Source organism: Vigna radiata, chromosome 2 (assembly GCF_000741045.1).
Source record: "Vigna radiata var. radiata cultivar VC1973A chromosome 2, Vradiata_ver6, whole genome shotgun sequence".
Lineage (NCBI taxonomy): Eukaryota > Viridiplantae > Streptophyta > Magnoliopsida > Fabales > Fabaceae > Vigna > Vigna radiata.
This window is the reverse complement of record NC_028352.1, coordinates 1,699,694-1,716,582: the sequence shown is the minus strand read 5'-3', so window position 1 is coordinate 1,716,582 and position 16,889 is coordinate 1,699,694. Positions and strand designations below refer to the sequence as shown.

The following is a 16,889-nucleotide window of genomic DNA, read 5'->3' as shown; positions in this document are numbered from 1 at the left end:
TTTATATAATTTTTTCAATTAAAAATAATTAACATAGAAGTAATTTTTCTTTAATGAAATTAAAAAAGAAAATCTGTCATGTCAACTCCCGTAAAAGAATAAAAATTATTTATATAATTGTTGTCTTCCTTGGATTATTCAATGGAAATATGTTAAGCGTGATTATTGTCTCAGTGTATATATTTTTTTTCTTTTTAAATTTCTCATTTATAAAATGGTAATCATATGGATTTCATAAATAAAAATGTAAAAGAAATGAGGTTCTCGGCATAGTCCATTTTCTGAGTTACAATTACAGTTGAGGTTGAATAGACTTACCGTCACTGTTTCATAAACCCTGATTCGAGCTGAGTGTGTAGTTGCCGCCGCCGCTGCGTGTTCATCGTCTGCGAAGGGAAGCATGGACGACGTTTGCGAGGGGAAAGACTTCACATTCTCGAAGCAGGAGGAGAAGATTCTAGAACTCTGGTCTCAAATCGACGCATTCCACACTCAGTTAGCTCTCACCAAGGACAAGCCCGAGTACATCTTCTACGATGGCCCTCCCTTCGCCACCGGCCTCCCTCACTACGGCCACATCCTAGCTGGCACAATCAAGGACATTGTCACGCGCTACCACTCCATGACCGGCCATCACGTCACGCGCCGCTTCGGCTGGGACTGCCACGGCCTCCCCGTCGAGAACGAGATCGACAAGAAGCTCGGCATCAAGAAGCGTGAGGACGTCCTCAAACTTGGAATCGACAAGTACAACGAGGAGTGCCGCAGCATCGTCACGCGCTACGTCTCCGAGTGGGAGGCCGTAATCACGCGCACCGGCCGCTGGATCGACTTCAAGAATGATTACAAGACAATGGACCTCAAGTTCATGGAGTCAGTGTGGTGGGTTTTCGCTCAGTTGTTTGCCAAAAACCTTGTTTATAAAGGTTTCAAGGTATTCGTTACACATCGTTTCTGTTTCGATTTGTCTGGTATCGTTTCTGTCTCAACGCATTAGCTGCATTATGTTGTTGTTCTAGGTTATGCCGTATAGCACCGGCTGTAAAACTCCGCTCTCTAATTTCGAGGCTGGGCAGAACTATAAGGTCAGTGGTGATTACATGCAACCAATCTACCTAGCTTGTTTGTTGCTGTTTCTGGTTTCTGTTTTGATAAGAAGATAAAGTGCGTCATCGAGTGTCTCCTATAAGCTGAAATCAGCTTTTAAAACTTAGCTTTGTGAGAAATTAGACGAGCTTAATCTGTTTGGATAATGTTTCGATAAGAAGGTAAGATGCATTATTAAAGTTTATAAGCTGATTTTAGCTTATGAGAGATGCTTAATTTGTTTGCTTTTTTTCTTCCACAATAGCTTTTGGAGAGATTTATCCAAACAGGTATCTGTTCTATATTGTTGCAATTGTATCTGCATCTGATATTCTTTGTTGTTGGCACAGGATGTATCTGATCCTGAAGTATTCATGACGTTTCCTGTTGTGGGTGATCAGCATGGTGCATCTTTTGTAGCATGGACTACAACTCCATGGACTCTTCCTAGCAATCTTGCTCTGTGTATCAATGCCAATTTTACATATGTGAAGGTTGGTTAACTTTGTTGTCAAAATAGCATATATGGAACTTAACATGCTGCTAACTTAACCTTTCAAGCTTGTTTTATTTGAATTGTGGTTAAGTTGGATCATGACTTTACCCATATGCATAGATAAGATAGATATGAAGTAGAGTGAAATTGCTAGCTTGGCAAGTTATGCTGGAACTGGAATATTGATAATAGAGCTGTGATTTATGCTTACAATTATTTACAATTCGTCTTTTTTATCACAAGGAAGATTTTGGTTGCAATTTGACTTTGCCTCTAATGATTACCTGTTGAATCCCTGTAATAAAACTTATGTTCGTATAACAAAAGTATCTTGAAGTTTGAAGAACGTATATGAAAAATAATGGTAGGGAAAATGAAAAATCATTTGAATAGACCAATTGAAACTCTTACATCCTTTGTTAATTTTTAAACACACATATTGTTTAGATTATTGTTTCTTCACTAATTTTTGGAGTTGATGCAATCAGGTTCGCAATAAGTACTCTGGTAAAGTTTATATTGTTGCTGAATCTCGTCTGTCTGCAATCCATAACCCTAAGGAGAAACCCAAAGAAGCTGTTGCTAATAGTTCAAATGACTTTTCTAAGAATAAAAATGCCAAGACCAAGGGAGCTTCAGGCGGAAAAACAGACAATGTTTTAGATTCTTTTGAATTACTTGAGAAATTTTCAGGGGCATCATTAGTAGGGACAAAGTGAGCAGTTCTGCCTTATACTGCATTAATCTTTTATGTTAGTTAACTTCAGTGTATTTTTATATTTTCTATTTTGAGACTTTCTTATAACATTTTGCATATTCATTGAGTGTTGAAACTCATAAGATCACATGTTCTGCAGGTACGAACCATTATTTGATTACTTCAAGGAGTTATCTGATACAGCTTTTAGAGTTGTTGCCGACAATTATGTTACTGATGATAGTGGTACTGGTGTTGTCCATTGTGCCCCTGCTTTTGGAGAAGACGATTTTCGTGTTTGCATTGATAATAAAATCCTCAGCAAGGTTTGTACTTTTAAGAACATAAAGTTATATACCGATTTTTTTTTTTAATTTTCCCTCATGAAATGCCAGAGGAACAATTCTTTGATGTGTAAATGGAATGAATATTCTTAATCATCTATTTGCATGCCTCCACAAGTTTATATTTCCACTTTCTGTGGGGAAGATTTTTCATGTGGATACATTTCTTATTTATCTCCGTCTTTTCCATTTCAATGCTGCATCTTTTATGGCGACTTTCTCTGCTACTTAATTGTACTGGCAAACTAGGTGATAGTACACAACTTTTGAGATTTTCCCTTGTTTTTATATTTATATTTGGATTCTTATCTTCCCTTTATGTTACTGAAGTACTATGTTGGTCTGTAGGATAATCTAACTGTAGCTGTTGATGATGATGGCTGCTTTACTGAAAAAATTACAGACTTTAGTGGGTGCTACATCAAACAAGCTGACAAAGATATCATTGAAGCTGTGAAGGTATTCTCCACATATCTATAATTATGAGAAGCTGCTAGCCCATTATTAATTTTGAATCATTTATGGTGCTTTGGATGATTAACTAAGTTTCTAATATGACTGAGTGGAAGTCACTCTTTTATTTTTCCTAATTTTCTGTCTCTAAAATTTTGAATAAGCCCTAGTTGGGACAAAAATGCCCCTTTTTTAAAAATTCAACTAGAAACTTGTTTGGAGGAGTGCACATAGATAAAACAACAGAAAATTCGTGGTGGTTTTGACTGGGAGTATGTGTGGGAAGTAAAGATAAACCTGATACTGTGTAGAGGACAAGGTATATGCAAAAGTTTTCTTGAACTCCTTCTGCTTGTCTTCTGAAGGAACCCTTTTACCAGATTGTCTAACTTACTATCTAAAGTAGACCTTAAGATGCGAACATTTCATATTGAAGTTAATTTTATTATGTCTTGGAGTGACGCATGTTCATCTTAAAACATTTTTTTAGTTGTATTTGTTTAATTTTTTTTCCATTTCATCTTTCCTTAGGCAAAGGGTAGATTGCTTAAGTCTGGAGCTTTTACACATTCTTATCCGTACTGCTGGAGATCTGATACCCCTCTCATTTACAGAGCTGTACCGAGCTGGTAAACATGTTTGATCAATATTCTGACTTTTGACTGCTTTGTTTAGCTGTAATAGTTAATTTCCTCCCTTCATTTACTCTCACCTGTCCTCATAAAGAGTGGCATATTAGCTATGATTTACTTTTAGTTTTCTGATTCTACCAGTATTCACAATTTTTGATCGTGTTGACTTTCTTTGGTTTTGAGTAGAATGTGATATTGAATATAGATAATTCTTAGTGTATCCAATTGCAAGGTATTAGATTTGAGTTCGCATTGGTAGTTTGGGATTACAGTGTCTTGGGTTTGGGTTCTCCACAAAAACAGCTAGCTTTTATGCCGGGATTTTTCAAGGTTATGTGATATTACTTAGGAGATTGGTAAATGATGCTTTTAATGGACAGAGAATACAGGTCTTTTTGTGACTTTCAGTGGTTTTAGAAACTCTTGTAGAGCTGTAGCATGGGGACTTCCCTTGATGTCTTCATAACTTCCTGTAGTAGTTCAGCATACAGTCTCTGGATTCTGAGAGACAACCAAATTGTAGAGTTTAGCTTATGGAAATAAAGCTTTCCCGAATATACCATCTTTATTATTTGTGTGTGGAATGAGTATAAAGTGTATAGAGAGAAAAATGAGCAACTTTTGATGTCTAGCTTTTAATTTCTGTTTTCAGAACAAATATTGAGGTTGTTATATTCTACACATCCATGTTTCCATGGTTTTAAGTACGAATTTTTTTTTTCTTGGATAAATAATATTAGTCATTTTGTTAATAACAATAGTATGCATTTCTACAGTGGAGAGCCTGGCTTTTCTTTTGATGGATTATTAAAATGTTAAGCTACTCTATCATAGGTTTGTTAGAGTGGAGTTATTGAAAGAGCAATTGCTGGAAAACAATAAGCAGACCTACTGGGTCCCTGATTTTGTCAAGGTACATAGTGTCTTCCTTAACACACTATGAATTTATTTTTAAATTGTTTGTTTCCCTTTTGCTTTTACAGGATTGGCCAATGTGAGCTTATTAGAGAAATAAATTATTTCTGCAAGTACCTTTGTTATTTATTTTCTGTGAGGAATATCTGAATATATTAATTGGGAGTCTTTGTGTTAATGATTGAGAATGGATAAACATGTGCTGTGATTAACATGTTTAAGTAGAAATATTTGTTACTTCGCAAAGGTAAGAATACAATACAAGGGACATCATTGTAATTAGAGAAACTATGAGAAAGTAATGACAATATGATGAGCAAAAACGTAGAAAGGAAACTAAGACATCCCAATTCTGGAAACTTCCTTAAAATATGCAGACACGTGACTAAGAATGACCATGAACACCGATCCTACCTTATTTCATATCTTAGGGTAAAAAATTGCATTGGAAATGGACTTTAAATTGTATGCAGTCTATATTTTTGTAAATCTTTATGTCATTCATATGTCAAACACAACCATATGTTTATGTACCATAACACATCGTAGGGCAAATGGCATTGGAAACAAATTTGAAGTTGATTGCAATCTATGTTCATCTAAATCTTTGTATTGGTCATGTGTTTTTCAGGACAAGCGATTTCACAATTGGCTGGAAAATGCAAGAGATTGGGCAATTAGTCGTAGTAGATTTTGGGGAACCCCTCTCCCTCTATGGATTAGTGAGGACGAGAAGGAAATAGTTGTCATAGATTCTGTTGCAAAACTTGAAAAGCTTTCAGGTGTAAAGGTGAGACATTTCTTTGAAAATACATAGATTTGTATTTTTTGCTGTAATTTGATTTTTTTTTGTGCATGAATTCACGTATATTCTGTGTGGTCATTTTTTTATAGCTTTCTGATATGCACAGACGGGTGTTTTTATCTTTATCCAAATACTTTTATTGCAATGCTACTCAATTAATTACTCATCATATGGGAAAGGGATTGTTGTTAAGAGAAATAGTACTATGTATATTCTGAACTGAATGAATAATGAACACAGAAACAATTTACTGATATCTCAATTTATAATAGAGTTAGTAGGACGGTAGTTGTCACTGAATGTCGGTTACACTAACACACAACAGTGAGGAACCAAACTGAAACTACTCACAGTTTAGGAATTCTTTGAAAGTGGTTTAGGTCTAATTCAATCTTACGAAATTAGTTTGTGAAGTGCAAGCACTTTCTTGTATATGTGTGTGTGTGTGTGTGTGTGTGTGTGTGTGTGTGTGTGTGTGTGTATATATATAGTGGTTATGTATTTACCCATTTTGGCTTAATTCTCAACTGTGTGGTGTGGAAAATATAAATACTAATTTGTTTTCTACTTATACAATAAATATTTTTCTGGTGTGAACCTCTTGGTGGATTTTATATTTGGTTTATAATTTAATGATGCCGAAATTACTTAACCCAAAGCAACCTGACAAAAATAATGGGTTGAACCCATTTTGAGATTGAGTTGAAATATTGAAGGTTAGTCCTCCAGGATATAATGGGTCCTGGATTGGGTTAGGTTCGTCCACCAAAATTTAAGAAAAAAGGTTACAAAAAATAAATGTCTTATAACTGAAATTACCAAATTAATAGAAAAATATAAATGATTCAAATATCATCATTATGTCACAACCACTAAAATTCTATCCAAGTAATTTTCCTCTCACAAATGCCATAAAAGTAGAACATTATCTTGATATTTTAGTGACTGCCAGCGTCTGTATGGTTCAGATTTCTGCCATTTCAGCCCTATAGTCGCTGTATACATTAGTTTTAATTTTGTTTATTGTGATTAGGATGCAGGTTTGTTAATTTTCCTCATTTATATTGTCATATTTCCCCTGGGAAATTAATACAAATAACGGTAGTACAAGATATAATCTTGCATCATGTTTTGGCCTATGGACAACTTACGTGTATGGTCGTTGTAGCTCGGAAGTTTCACTTAAATGCTTGATCTTTTACGTTAATTCTTTGACCATGCATTATAAAAGTGAACATACTATACCTACTATTATGGCTTCTGTTTCCAAAATGAATGTTCTATGTGTTTTCTTAGTCTTTATGGATTTTCTTTTGCTAAATTATAAATGTTTTTTTACAGGTGTTTGATCTTCATCGACACAACATAGATCATATTACAATTAAATCTGACAGCGGTCGTGTACTTCGCCGTGTTGATGATGTAAAAAATGCTTAACTTTTGCTTTTTAGCAATTCTGTTATTCAATTGCATCATAGTCTCACAATCAGGGTTTTGTAGGGTTCATTTATTCTTTTAGTTTGTGAAAATTGAAATGCTGGTCAAATGATAATTGCCAACTTTAACAGAATATAATATTAATAATTTTAGTAAATATAAGTTATTATCACAATCATGTCAACACCATCATTAGCTTGAAACCAAAAGTCCTAAATGAGAAAATGGAGATCTTCATTTTCAGTATTATTAGAATTAAAAACATAACAATAAACAGAGACATTGTACTTTGTTATGGATCCATGGTTATCTTTCAGGTGTTTGACTGCTGGTTTGAGAGTGGATCCATGCCGTATGCGTATATTCATTATCCTTTTGAAAATGTTGAGCTGTTTGAGAAGAATTTTCCTGGCCATTTTGTTGCTGAAGGGTTGGATCAAACACGTGGTTGGTCAGTTTCTTTATTTTAACATCTGGTCTTGTCTTAGGGGCCTTGTTCACCACTTTGGTTGTAGATTCACTTTTAGCTTTTTAAATGTTATATTGAACATCTTCTACGTTTTGTGAGAAGCTTTTTTGGGGTGGTTCTATTTTTGATTTAAACTAGAGCCAGGGAGATGAGAAACCTAACTTATTAAGAAGGCTGTGGTCACTATGCTTCTAATTATGTGTTTGTTTCTTCATGTTGTTACTACTTTTATTAGTTATATCTTTTATCTTGCCAAATAATTTTGTAGTTCCTAGTTATCTTGTGAATTAATATTATCTGTTTCAAATTTTTTTGCTAGATTTTGTCCCTCACTTGTGTTTTTGCTTCAAATATGGTTGTGTATTTTAGTTTTCTGCTTTTCTGTTTTCCAGGTTTTATACCCTTATGGTGCTGGCTACTGCTTTATTTGGCAAGCCTGCCTTTAGGAATCTAATATGCAATGGACTTGTCCTAGCTGAAGATGGGAAAAAGATGAGTAAAAGCTTAAAAAATTATCCTTCACCAATGGATGTTATTAATGATTATGGAGCGGTAAGAACTTTTGAAGTTCATCTTTTGGTTTGAAATTATTTTTACTTGCAACATCAGAATGAATGTTTCGCGTGCCTTTTCAAATTGAGTCTATGGCTTTGATATCAATTAATGTGATTTGTGTTATTAAAATTTGTCTGCTGGATAGGATGCCTTGCGATTGTACCTTATCAACTCTCCTGTGGTGCGTGCTGAGCCACTTCGCTTCAAGAAGGAAGGAGTTTATGGTGTTGTCAGTATCATTTTTCTGGGTTTTATTTTCAATATCTTTCTTAAAATTAATTAATTTCATTTTTCAAAAAGACTATTTATTAATCTTTAACTGAACAACAACTCGTATTTCCATTTTATTGTGGTGTTCTGATTCAGGTCAGGGACGTTTTCCTTCCTTGGTATAATGCATATCGGTTCCTTGTTCAAAATGCTAAGAGGCTGGAAGTTGAAGGTCTAGCACCTTTTGTCCCCTTTGATCAGGCCTCACTTTTGAAGTCATCGAATGTTCTTGATCAATGGATTAACTCAGCCACCCAAAGCCTTATTCATTTTGTCCGGCAGGAAATGGATGGATACCGCCTTTACACGGTCTGTAGTGCTTTTGCTGGTATTTTTTTTTTGTTGGATAGAGATTGGTTTTATTTGTGGAAAGTACAACCCAAAGGAGAATATTTATGCAAAAAAATGTTTATATAGAACTAGGAATGTGTAATATCAAGAGTACAGCAAGGCTGCCAATCATGATCGGGAGATGAGAAGCTGTGTTAGATGTGGCAATTCTATTTATAATAAAAGTGAACGGAAATGCCATAGACAAATCATAAACATAATATTGTAAAAGGACTCGTTGAAAGGCAAGTGACTGCTATGTTGATGAAATTATTCTGCTCCAACCAAATATAATATACCAAAGAATGGCATTAATTGCATGCTTCTAAATTTCAATGTCACTAAAAGCTTGATATCACTAAACTTCTCTTTAAGTAAAAGGACGTCCATTTCTAGCCCAAAACACTCAGATTATAAGAGGAAAGTAGCTTCATACATGGCAAAACGAAGTCTATTGGTGAATTAATTTTGTGCATACACATGGAGAGAAAAAATCCATGAATCTGGCATAATATCTCGAGTCCTTTTATAACATACTCAATTGTTAGATGTAGTTGATTAGCTGTTTAACTTTTTCAAGATATTTTAAGCTAATTTGCATCCAATTTCAAATATATGTTTTCTGTATGTTACCGGATTTAATTAGTGTCCCAAAGTAGTTATATTTTGAACTAGTTGCCTCACCCAATTTAATCTCTTTTGTCATTTATTTAAGTTGTTACTTTTACCTTAGCTTTATTTACTTCTTAAAATCAGTTTTTTCGACTTTGCCTGATCACAATTGTTGCTTATGTTTGTAAGATTTATAACCACTGTTTATGATGTTCAGCTTATTGGTGGTATAATATTGCGTAATACTTACAGTATTTACTAATCTGTTACCACTTACCATTATTAAAATTGTATTATAGGTGGTTCCTTATCTTCTGAAGTTTCTTGATAACCTTACCAATATATATGTAAGGTTCAACCGCAAGAGACTTAAAGGTCGTTCAGGGGAAGAAGACTGTAGGATAGCTCTATCAACTCTTTACAATGTATGCGTGATATCTTTCATGTATACCTTGGTTGGTTGCAATATGACTGGAAAATGATAGTTCCTTGCCTAAAACAGTTGGAGACTTAATCATTTGAATACTTTCAGGTCCTTTTGTTGTCCTGTAAAGTGATGGCGCCTTTTACACCTTTCTTCACTGAGGTCCTTTATCAAAATATGCGAAAAGTTTGTGAGGGTTCAGATGAAAGCATACACTATTGCAGTTTTCCCAAAGAAGAAGGAAAGGTAGACACTTCTTGGTTATTTAATATATTCTCTCAATCCTGTAATTGATACAATTAATTAATTGATTAAAAAGCTAAAACAGTGGTATTAGTAGCCACTTGTGCTTATTGATCAACAATTTATTATTGACTACTACATTGTTAGTATACCTGTGTATTTGTGAAGTTTGTTAAGTTATATTTTCTTTTAATATGCTAATAGAAATACATAATTCAGTTTGTTCCCTTTATTTGTTTGATTATTCTTGAATATGATAAACAAAGTGGAATTTTTTATTATATTTTCTTTTAATGTGCTAATAGAAATACATAATTCACTTTGTTTACTTTATTTTTTATTAGATTTTTTTTATAATGCTTGACTACAGAACAAATGCTAAAGATAGAGAAAATAAAGTCAAAAACTTACTCAGTTACATATCCTTTCTGCATAATAAGGTTGAACACTGGATCTGTGGTTCACATTAATGATCCTGGTCCATGGACAATCCGTGTGCTTGTTACCTTGCTCTAGAATTATTTTCCCCCATTTTATTTGTATTTTATCATTTGCAATCGGAATTCTTCTAAGAAGTATGCTGACAACCCTTTGGACTGGGTATAGTTAGTTGAATTTGTATTCCATATTTTTTATTCTCCCTCTCCAGAAAGCATAATTGGATTTTGTGGTGGAATGTAATTTCATTTCAGTTTAACTTAACAGGTCTTGCTTTGTTTTAATCAATATATATATATATATATATATATATATATATATATATATATATATATATATATATATATATAGTATTCTCCTAATATGCAATATCTTTGTATTTATCTGCATGATTAAAACAGAGGGGAGAACGAATTGAGCAGAGTGTTTCAAGGATGATGACAATAATTGATCTGGCCAGAAACATTCGTGAACGGCACAACAAGCCACTTAAGACTCCACTAAGGTATATTAGCATAAAAAAATGCATAAAAATATGTTTCTCGTGTTCGCAAGATTATTAATTTTTTATTTAATATACGAATTTAATCACTTCTTGCCACTACAGGGAGATGGTTATAGTTCATCCTGATGCAGACTTCCTCGATGACATAAATGGAAAATTGAAGGAGGTATCTGCTTGATGTGACAAGATGTGCAGTTTAGCCTTTGTGCTTTTTAGTTTTTGTTAAGAATATTCTCTAATGTAAATCAATTGATATGATAACTTTTTCCTTGGTGCTTCTGAGCTCGATATACAGCTTCTCAGAGGTCCGATAGACTACCTGTATTTTTTTTATGTTACTAACAATAATATTGTTTGTCCATTTTTTCTCTTAAAGAATGTCTTTCTTGCATGCAATTCCTTTTTATTTTCTTGTCATTGATCTTTCAAATTAAAACTTCGTTTGCTGCACACCCAATAGGGGTGGGAAAAAGAAAAAGTACATGGCACATTATCAGCTTCGTTATATCTTTTTTCAGTTGAAGTTATTTGATCTTTTTTTATTTTTATTTTTTTTTACAAACTCTTTTGCATCTTCTTTATGCTGACTAGGACAATTAGAGTTGATTTTGCTTTTGTCCTTCTTTCCCTTTTTGTTTTTTTCTTTACTTTGGCAATGTGCTTTCCTCATGTTTGTCTATAATCCGATGTGTCACCTTTTCAGTGATTTACTTTGAAAGTATTGTTTGTAGTATTTATTTTGGCTTCTACTCTATGCAATTATATCTGTATTGCATTTGCATTGCAGTATGTCCTGGAAGAACTCAATGTACGATCTCTTGTTCCATGTAATGATACCTTAAAATATGCATCTTTGCGAGCCGAGCCTGAATTTAGGTACGCATTTCATGATTTTTTGAGGTTTGTTCTTCATGCTAGTCACTGTTGTAATATTATTATTTTTTTTATTTGCAGTGTTTTGGGTAAAAGACTAGGAAAATCTATGGGCACTGTTGCGAAAGAAGTTAAAGCAATGTCACAGGAAAATATTTTGGCTTTTGAGAATGCTGGAGAAGTTATCATTGCAAATCACTGTTTGAAGCTGACTGACATTAAGGTGCTGATCTTGCGGAGATGATGACTAAGACCGTTTTTATTGGGCAGAGCCCCTTCCTTTTCTAATTAGTTAGCATTCATCATTACTTATACATAATTATATAGCATGTGTTCTTTATGTTAGTATGGAAATAAGAATTCCTACTAAAGTTTTAGTATTCACGGTGCCAGGAATGTGTGATGTTGGTGTAGTTCCTGTTTAGAGAAGATAGATGAGATAACTTCTTTAAAAAGTGCAAGTGCACAATATTTTAACTTACAAGAGAAGTCTAATTCATTTTAGCTTATTTTCTTCTACTATAAGTACTTATTATTATAGGAAAGCTTATTCAAGTTAATGCTTTCTTGGGTACCTTTAGTTCCAAGTTTTATTTTCTTTAAAACACTGCCAATCTGTTTATCAAATACCCTTGTAAAAGTTGTTCCTTTTGATTTTGGCTGTTCATGGTGACCACAAATAATTTTCTTCAACATTTATCTACATATATGAAGTGACAAGCAAACATAGTTTTGAATTTATTGGCACCTGAATTGGAGATTTGTAGGGGCATTTTACTGTCCTGGCATTTTTACTTGAAGTGTAGATTATGGACTGGTAAACTTGGAATCTTATTCTCTGTTATTATTTTCAGGTTCTCCGTGATTTTAAACGACCTGATGGTTTGACTGAGAATGAGGTTGATGCTGCTGGAGACGGTGAGAATCATTAGTAGCTAATAATAACTCCTTTTTCTGCAATTATAAAAACAACTAATGTTCAAATGAGCTGATTTCTATGTTGTAGCAATTTTCAGTTATGAATTTATCACATTTTTCTCCCTGACTTGTGTTTTCTTTTTTCTTTTAGGTGATGTTCTAGTGATATTGGACTTGCGCCCTGATGAGTCATTGTTTGAGGCTGGCGCTGCCCGGGAGGTAACATAATTACCATTAAAGAAACATCCTAGCTAGTTCTGTAATGTTTGTAAAGTATATGGATACAATGAAAGAAACATCCAATTAACATTACTCTTTCTTCCTACCACTCCTCAATCTTTCTTTGGGAGAACTGGTTCTTTCATATGCAAGTCTTCTGATGTAGAGTCTTCACTCTTCTGTAAATTTGGTGTATTATATATATATTCACTAAAGGTTTTTGCACTTACAGTTAGAGAAGAACTGAGTTTTCAAACGAAAATTTTTGCTATGTCCTCCCGTATGTGATAGGATAGAATTGATTAGGTGGATAGCATTTGAGGAATTTTATTCTGAGTGTGCATGAGTCTTTTTCCTAAGCAGTAGAGTGCATTTATTTCAAAGCAGAAGAATGACAAAGATAATTAATACCAAAAACAATTTACATTAGAACAATTAATGTTTCACTACTACCTAAGAGGCATTTAAACTAGCAGGACCAAGTATCTAGGCTACATAGAAGCAGTTATCACCTAATGTATTTCTATTTCAGTTTTGTATGGCCGCTAGGTTTGTGGTATTAGCAGATGATTTTTACGGGTGTTTCAATAAGTTAGTCCTGAAAATGATGGGATCCTTTATCTTCATTTTTTCTCAATATCTCCTCCCTCTTTGCCTAAAACCTGATAGCATGCTATTTCTTCCAATGATCTCTCTGCATGTTACATTTTACCCTGCTTTGTTTCAATTTAAATTTTCCACTTGCAACTTTTAAGGCCCGGAATAGTGTTTTTCTTTTAAAATGTTATATATCTATGTTATATTCTGTTTTTAAATGCTTTGCTTCAACAAATTTATGTTACATATATTTTCTAAATTTTTCTGTACAGATTGTTAATAGGATTCAGAAGTTACGGAAGAAAGTTGCTCTTGAACCAACTGATACAGTGGAGGTTTACTTTGAATCATTAGACGATGACAAATCAATTTCTCAAAGAGTTTTGCATTCACAGGTAAGAATTGGGAGATCCAATAAATGACTTTGAAATACCACGCTTATACATTTTGCTTAAAGCATTGCTGGACATATACTCTGTTTTGTTCTACCAACATGCAAATTGAGCAAGTGAAAAAACTGAACCACTGAGCTAACATCATTTTTTTTTTAATATAGTCAGCAAATTTAAAAATAAAATAAAATTTGAAGTGCTTCCAAAAATGACATGAAATTTTTTATATTGATTTTGGTTATTTAAAAACCCAATGACTACAATTTTCAAAATACTATTTGATATGGAACAACTAAATGTCAAATGTATAATAGTTGTTGGTAATCTTTTTATAATTTTCTACACAAAAGAAAAGTGATCTGACAAAAAATTCACAATTTTGAAGCATCAAGGTGTATTCAAATATGAAGTTAAGCACCTAAATTTTAAACCCATGATAACCAGACAAAACAAATTCAAATGACTTGCCAAATAACACAATGAAAAATCTGTAGATGTCTTGAAGATTGAAAAGGGCAGATAAGTAGTGATCATGTAGGACCTGATGTCACGACCCATCCTATAGCAAGTCACAATTAGAAAATAGCAAAGGGAGCTACAAAAAATCAACTGTCTGCCTTGTAAACAGGATAATTCATGTATTATTTCACTTGTGAAACCTTGCAAATATATAAATATATTACCATAAGTCCAAATCCAACGATCAAGTTCTTGAACCACACATCACCCTTTGATATATGACATGAGGATACATAAATATAGTCCAGCTGTGAATTATATGGTTCATACATAAATAATTATTGTAATTTCTCAAAACGTCAATTGTGAGACCACCTAAAAAAAAAAAAACCTCTTCATCTCAATCCCTGTCAATATCCCTATAGCTGCAATATACTGAAGTTACCAAAACCGAATACTTTCCGTCATACAATGGAAGCCTACCAACAAGATGAACAGACTCCTGGTTAGACCAACAAATTGGGAATTTTATGTTTAAACTCTTTTATTTCATATTCTTGGTGTATAGATTCATTGCAGGACATTGCAATTACTCCTCCCGACAACAGTGAAAAGGATTGACTTGGTTCTCCATATTAGTGTCTACCTAGTGCCATGTTTAAAAAACATGGAATTTTAAAAATAAGAACTCTTATGGTTTCTATGAGCACTTGAGTATGAAGACGGATTGGGTTTTGCTTATCCATTTTGTAGCTTTGACTAATCTTCATTATTGGTCACCTAAGAATTTACTTTTTCTTATGTGGGAGGAGGTTTACTGCCATAAATACATTATTTACGTGAATAACTTTTATTCTAGTGATTAATACTGTACACATTTATAGATACAAACATGCAAGGAGCCAGTTCACTCAACATTTTGTACTTGACAAACATGCATGTAGTCTTATATGCATGAGTTGCATCATATGTTTTGCGCTGGCTATATTTGAACTATGTTTCTTGTTTGGGACAACTTTGTTCCCTGATTTTCTTTTATCTTGTATGCTTTGCAGGAATCCTACATTAGGGATTCTATTGGTACTCAATTGCTTCGAAATTCTCTGATGCCTGCACATGCAGTAAGTTGTTTAATTTTGACCTTATTGAAAATACTTGCTATAATTGTAGAAATAAGCATTCCCGTATCTTTATTTATATATCATATCTTTATCGTGGAGGATATCATATCTCCTTTTATTTATTTTATTGATTCCATTTGCTCAATATAAATAAAATGTTTTTGTTGCCTTGGTTTGAGCTTAATGTCACTCTCTTTTCTACTGTTTAGCAATACATGTGCAAAAATAATATATGTGCCTTAACTTTATGTAGCTCTGTCGCATACCACCAAACTTTTCCCTTTGTACATTGATCTTGGCAATTAACCCCACTTCGATCGTTGGGAAACCTCTCAATTAGTTTTTAGTCCATGCATTAGCTTTATTTGCTGTCGATGGTTATTAATGTAATTTTTGACAGAACTGTTTATTGGAATATTTCTTAAACTGGGAACAAATTCATTGTGTACTGTATTTTGTTAACCCTTAGTTTAGCTGGCCTATATCATGTTGGTAAGGGCATTGTGATTCTTTACAAATCGGTCATGTGTCTTGGTTTCAAGCCACACCATCTTAATATTCTTTGAACAACTGCAGGTTGTCCTTGGCGAAGAGAGGTTCCATGGGATAGCCAGCATGTCATTTGGTATCACATTGACGAGACCTGCATTGATGTTTAACGAAAAAGCCATTCTTTCACTGTTTGCAGGTTTGTTTCTCAGTCAAGTTAATAAATCCCTTCCAAAACAAACTGTACTTTGATTCCATTTCATCATTTGTGATCCTTGGTTGGTTCGACTTACTGTTCAGGTGATGCAAAAAGTGCACATAATTTGCAAACTTACCTGCTATCAAGAGATCATTCGAAGTTGAAGTCTGAGTTTCAAGATGGAAATAGAAAGGTTTGATCGAATTATAGTCCTTCTTTGATTTAGTTAATGGTGGAAATGCGCACATTCATTATTTTCTCCTGTTGCAGAAAATTATTGATTCAATTGATCAGCTACCTGCTGTGGAAGTGGTTCTTGGTGAACATGTTTTTCTCACTGTGGGGGACTATAACCTTGCTGGAAAATCTTGACTAATTTCGTTCCAAGAGTTCCTTTTTGATCTTTTATGGAGTTAGCATGCTATCTGTTTGCAAGATTAGGAGCACAGAATATGCACAGGCATGCCTAATTGTAATGGGCGAGCAATTGACAATCATTATTCTTTTTCTGTATAGAGGATCTCACGTCTTATTTATAAGATAAAAAACAGGTGTCTTGATGTAATCCTTGATAATTCTATCAAAATGATTTTTGCACACTTAATTTCTTAGATTGGCTTATTTTCACCTGCACAAGAGTAGTTTCGGCAGTTTTCTCAGTTGGATAGGAAGGTGCTCCTTGGTTGTCTTTTGAATATGGTAGCATTAATTTAGCTCATGATGAACTCGTGTTTGTATTAATTTAGCATTATTGTTGAACTTATTTCAATGTCATAAATACAAGATTAGTTCCCATTATTATAAGGTTGGAAGGGGTGGTTGGTTGGTTCAATATTGGATATTGGGGTGGACAAAAACTAGATTGATCTGAATTTGTTGTAAATCAAAAAGTAGTTTTTTTTTTTAATTGA

General features: G+C 33.7%; 1 protein-coding gene across 1 annotated transcript; it reads left to right on the top strand.

Moving 5' to 3' along the window:
* Positions 1-244: 244 nt before the first annotated feature.
* LOC106756140 (isoleucine--tRNA ligase, cytoplasmic) lies at positions 245-16,582 on the top strand. Its single transcript, XM_014638424.2, has 27 exons — positions 245-934; positions 1,020-1,085; positions 1,437-1,580; positions 2,071-2,297; positions 2,440-2,605; positions 2,972-3,082; positions 3,608-3,705; positions 4,543-4,621; positions 5,255-5,413; positions 6,770-6,850; positions 7,183-7,316; positions 7,727-7,886; positions 8,035-8,118; positions 8,256-8,468; positions 9,401-9,526; positions 9,634-9,771; positions 10,608-10,711; positions 10,814-10,877; positions 11,499-11,587; positions 11,666-11,807; positions 12,439-12,502; positions 12,654-12,721; positions 13,591-13,713; positions 15,225-15,290; positions 15,867-15,978; positions 16,080-16,171; positions 16,249-16,582. The coding sequence occupies exons 1-27, from the start codon at positions 401-403 to the stop codon at positions 16,348-16,350; spliced, it is 3,546 nt and encodes a 1,181-aa protein (XP_014493910.1). The 5' UTR covers positions 245-400; the 3' UTR covers positions 16,351-16,582.
* The last annotated feature ends 307 nt before the right edge of the window (positions 16,583-16,889 follow it).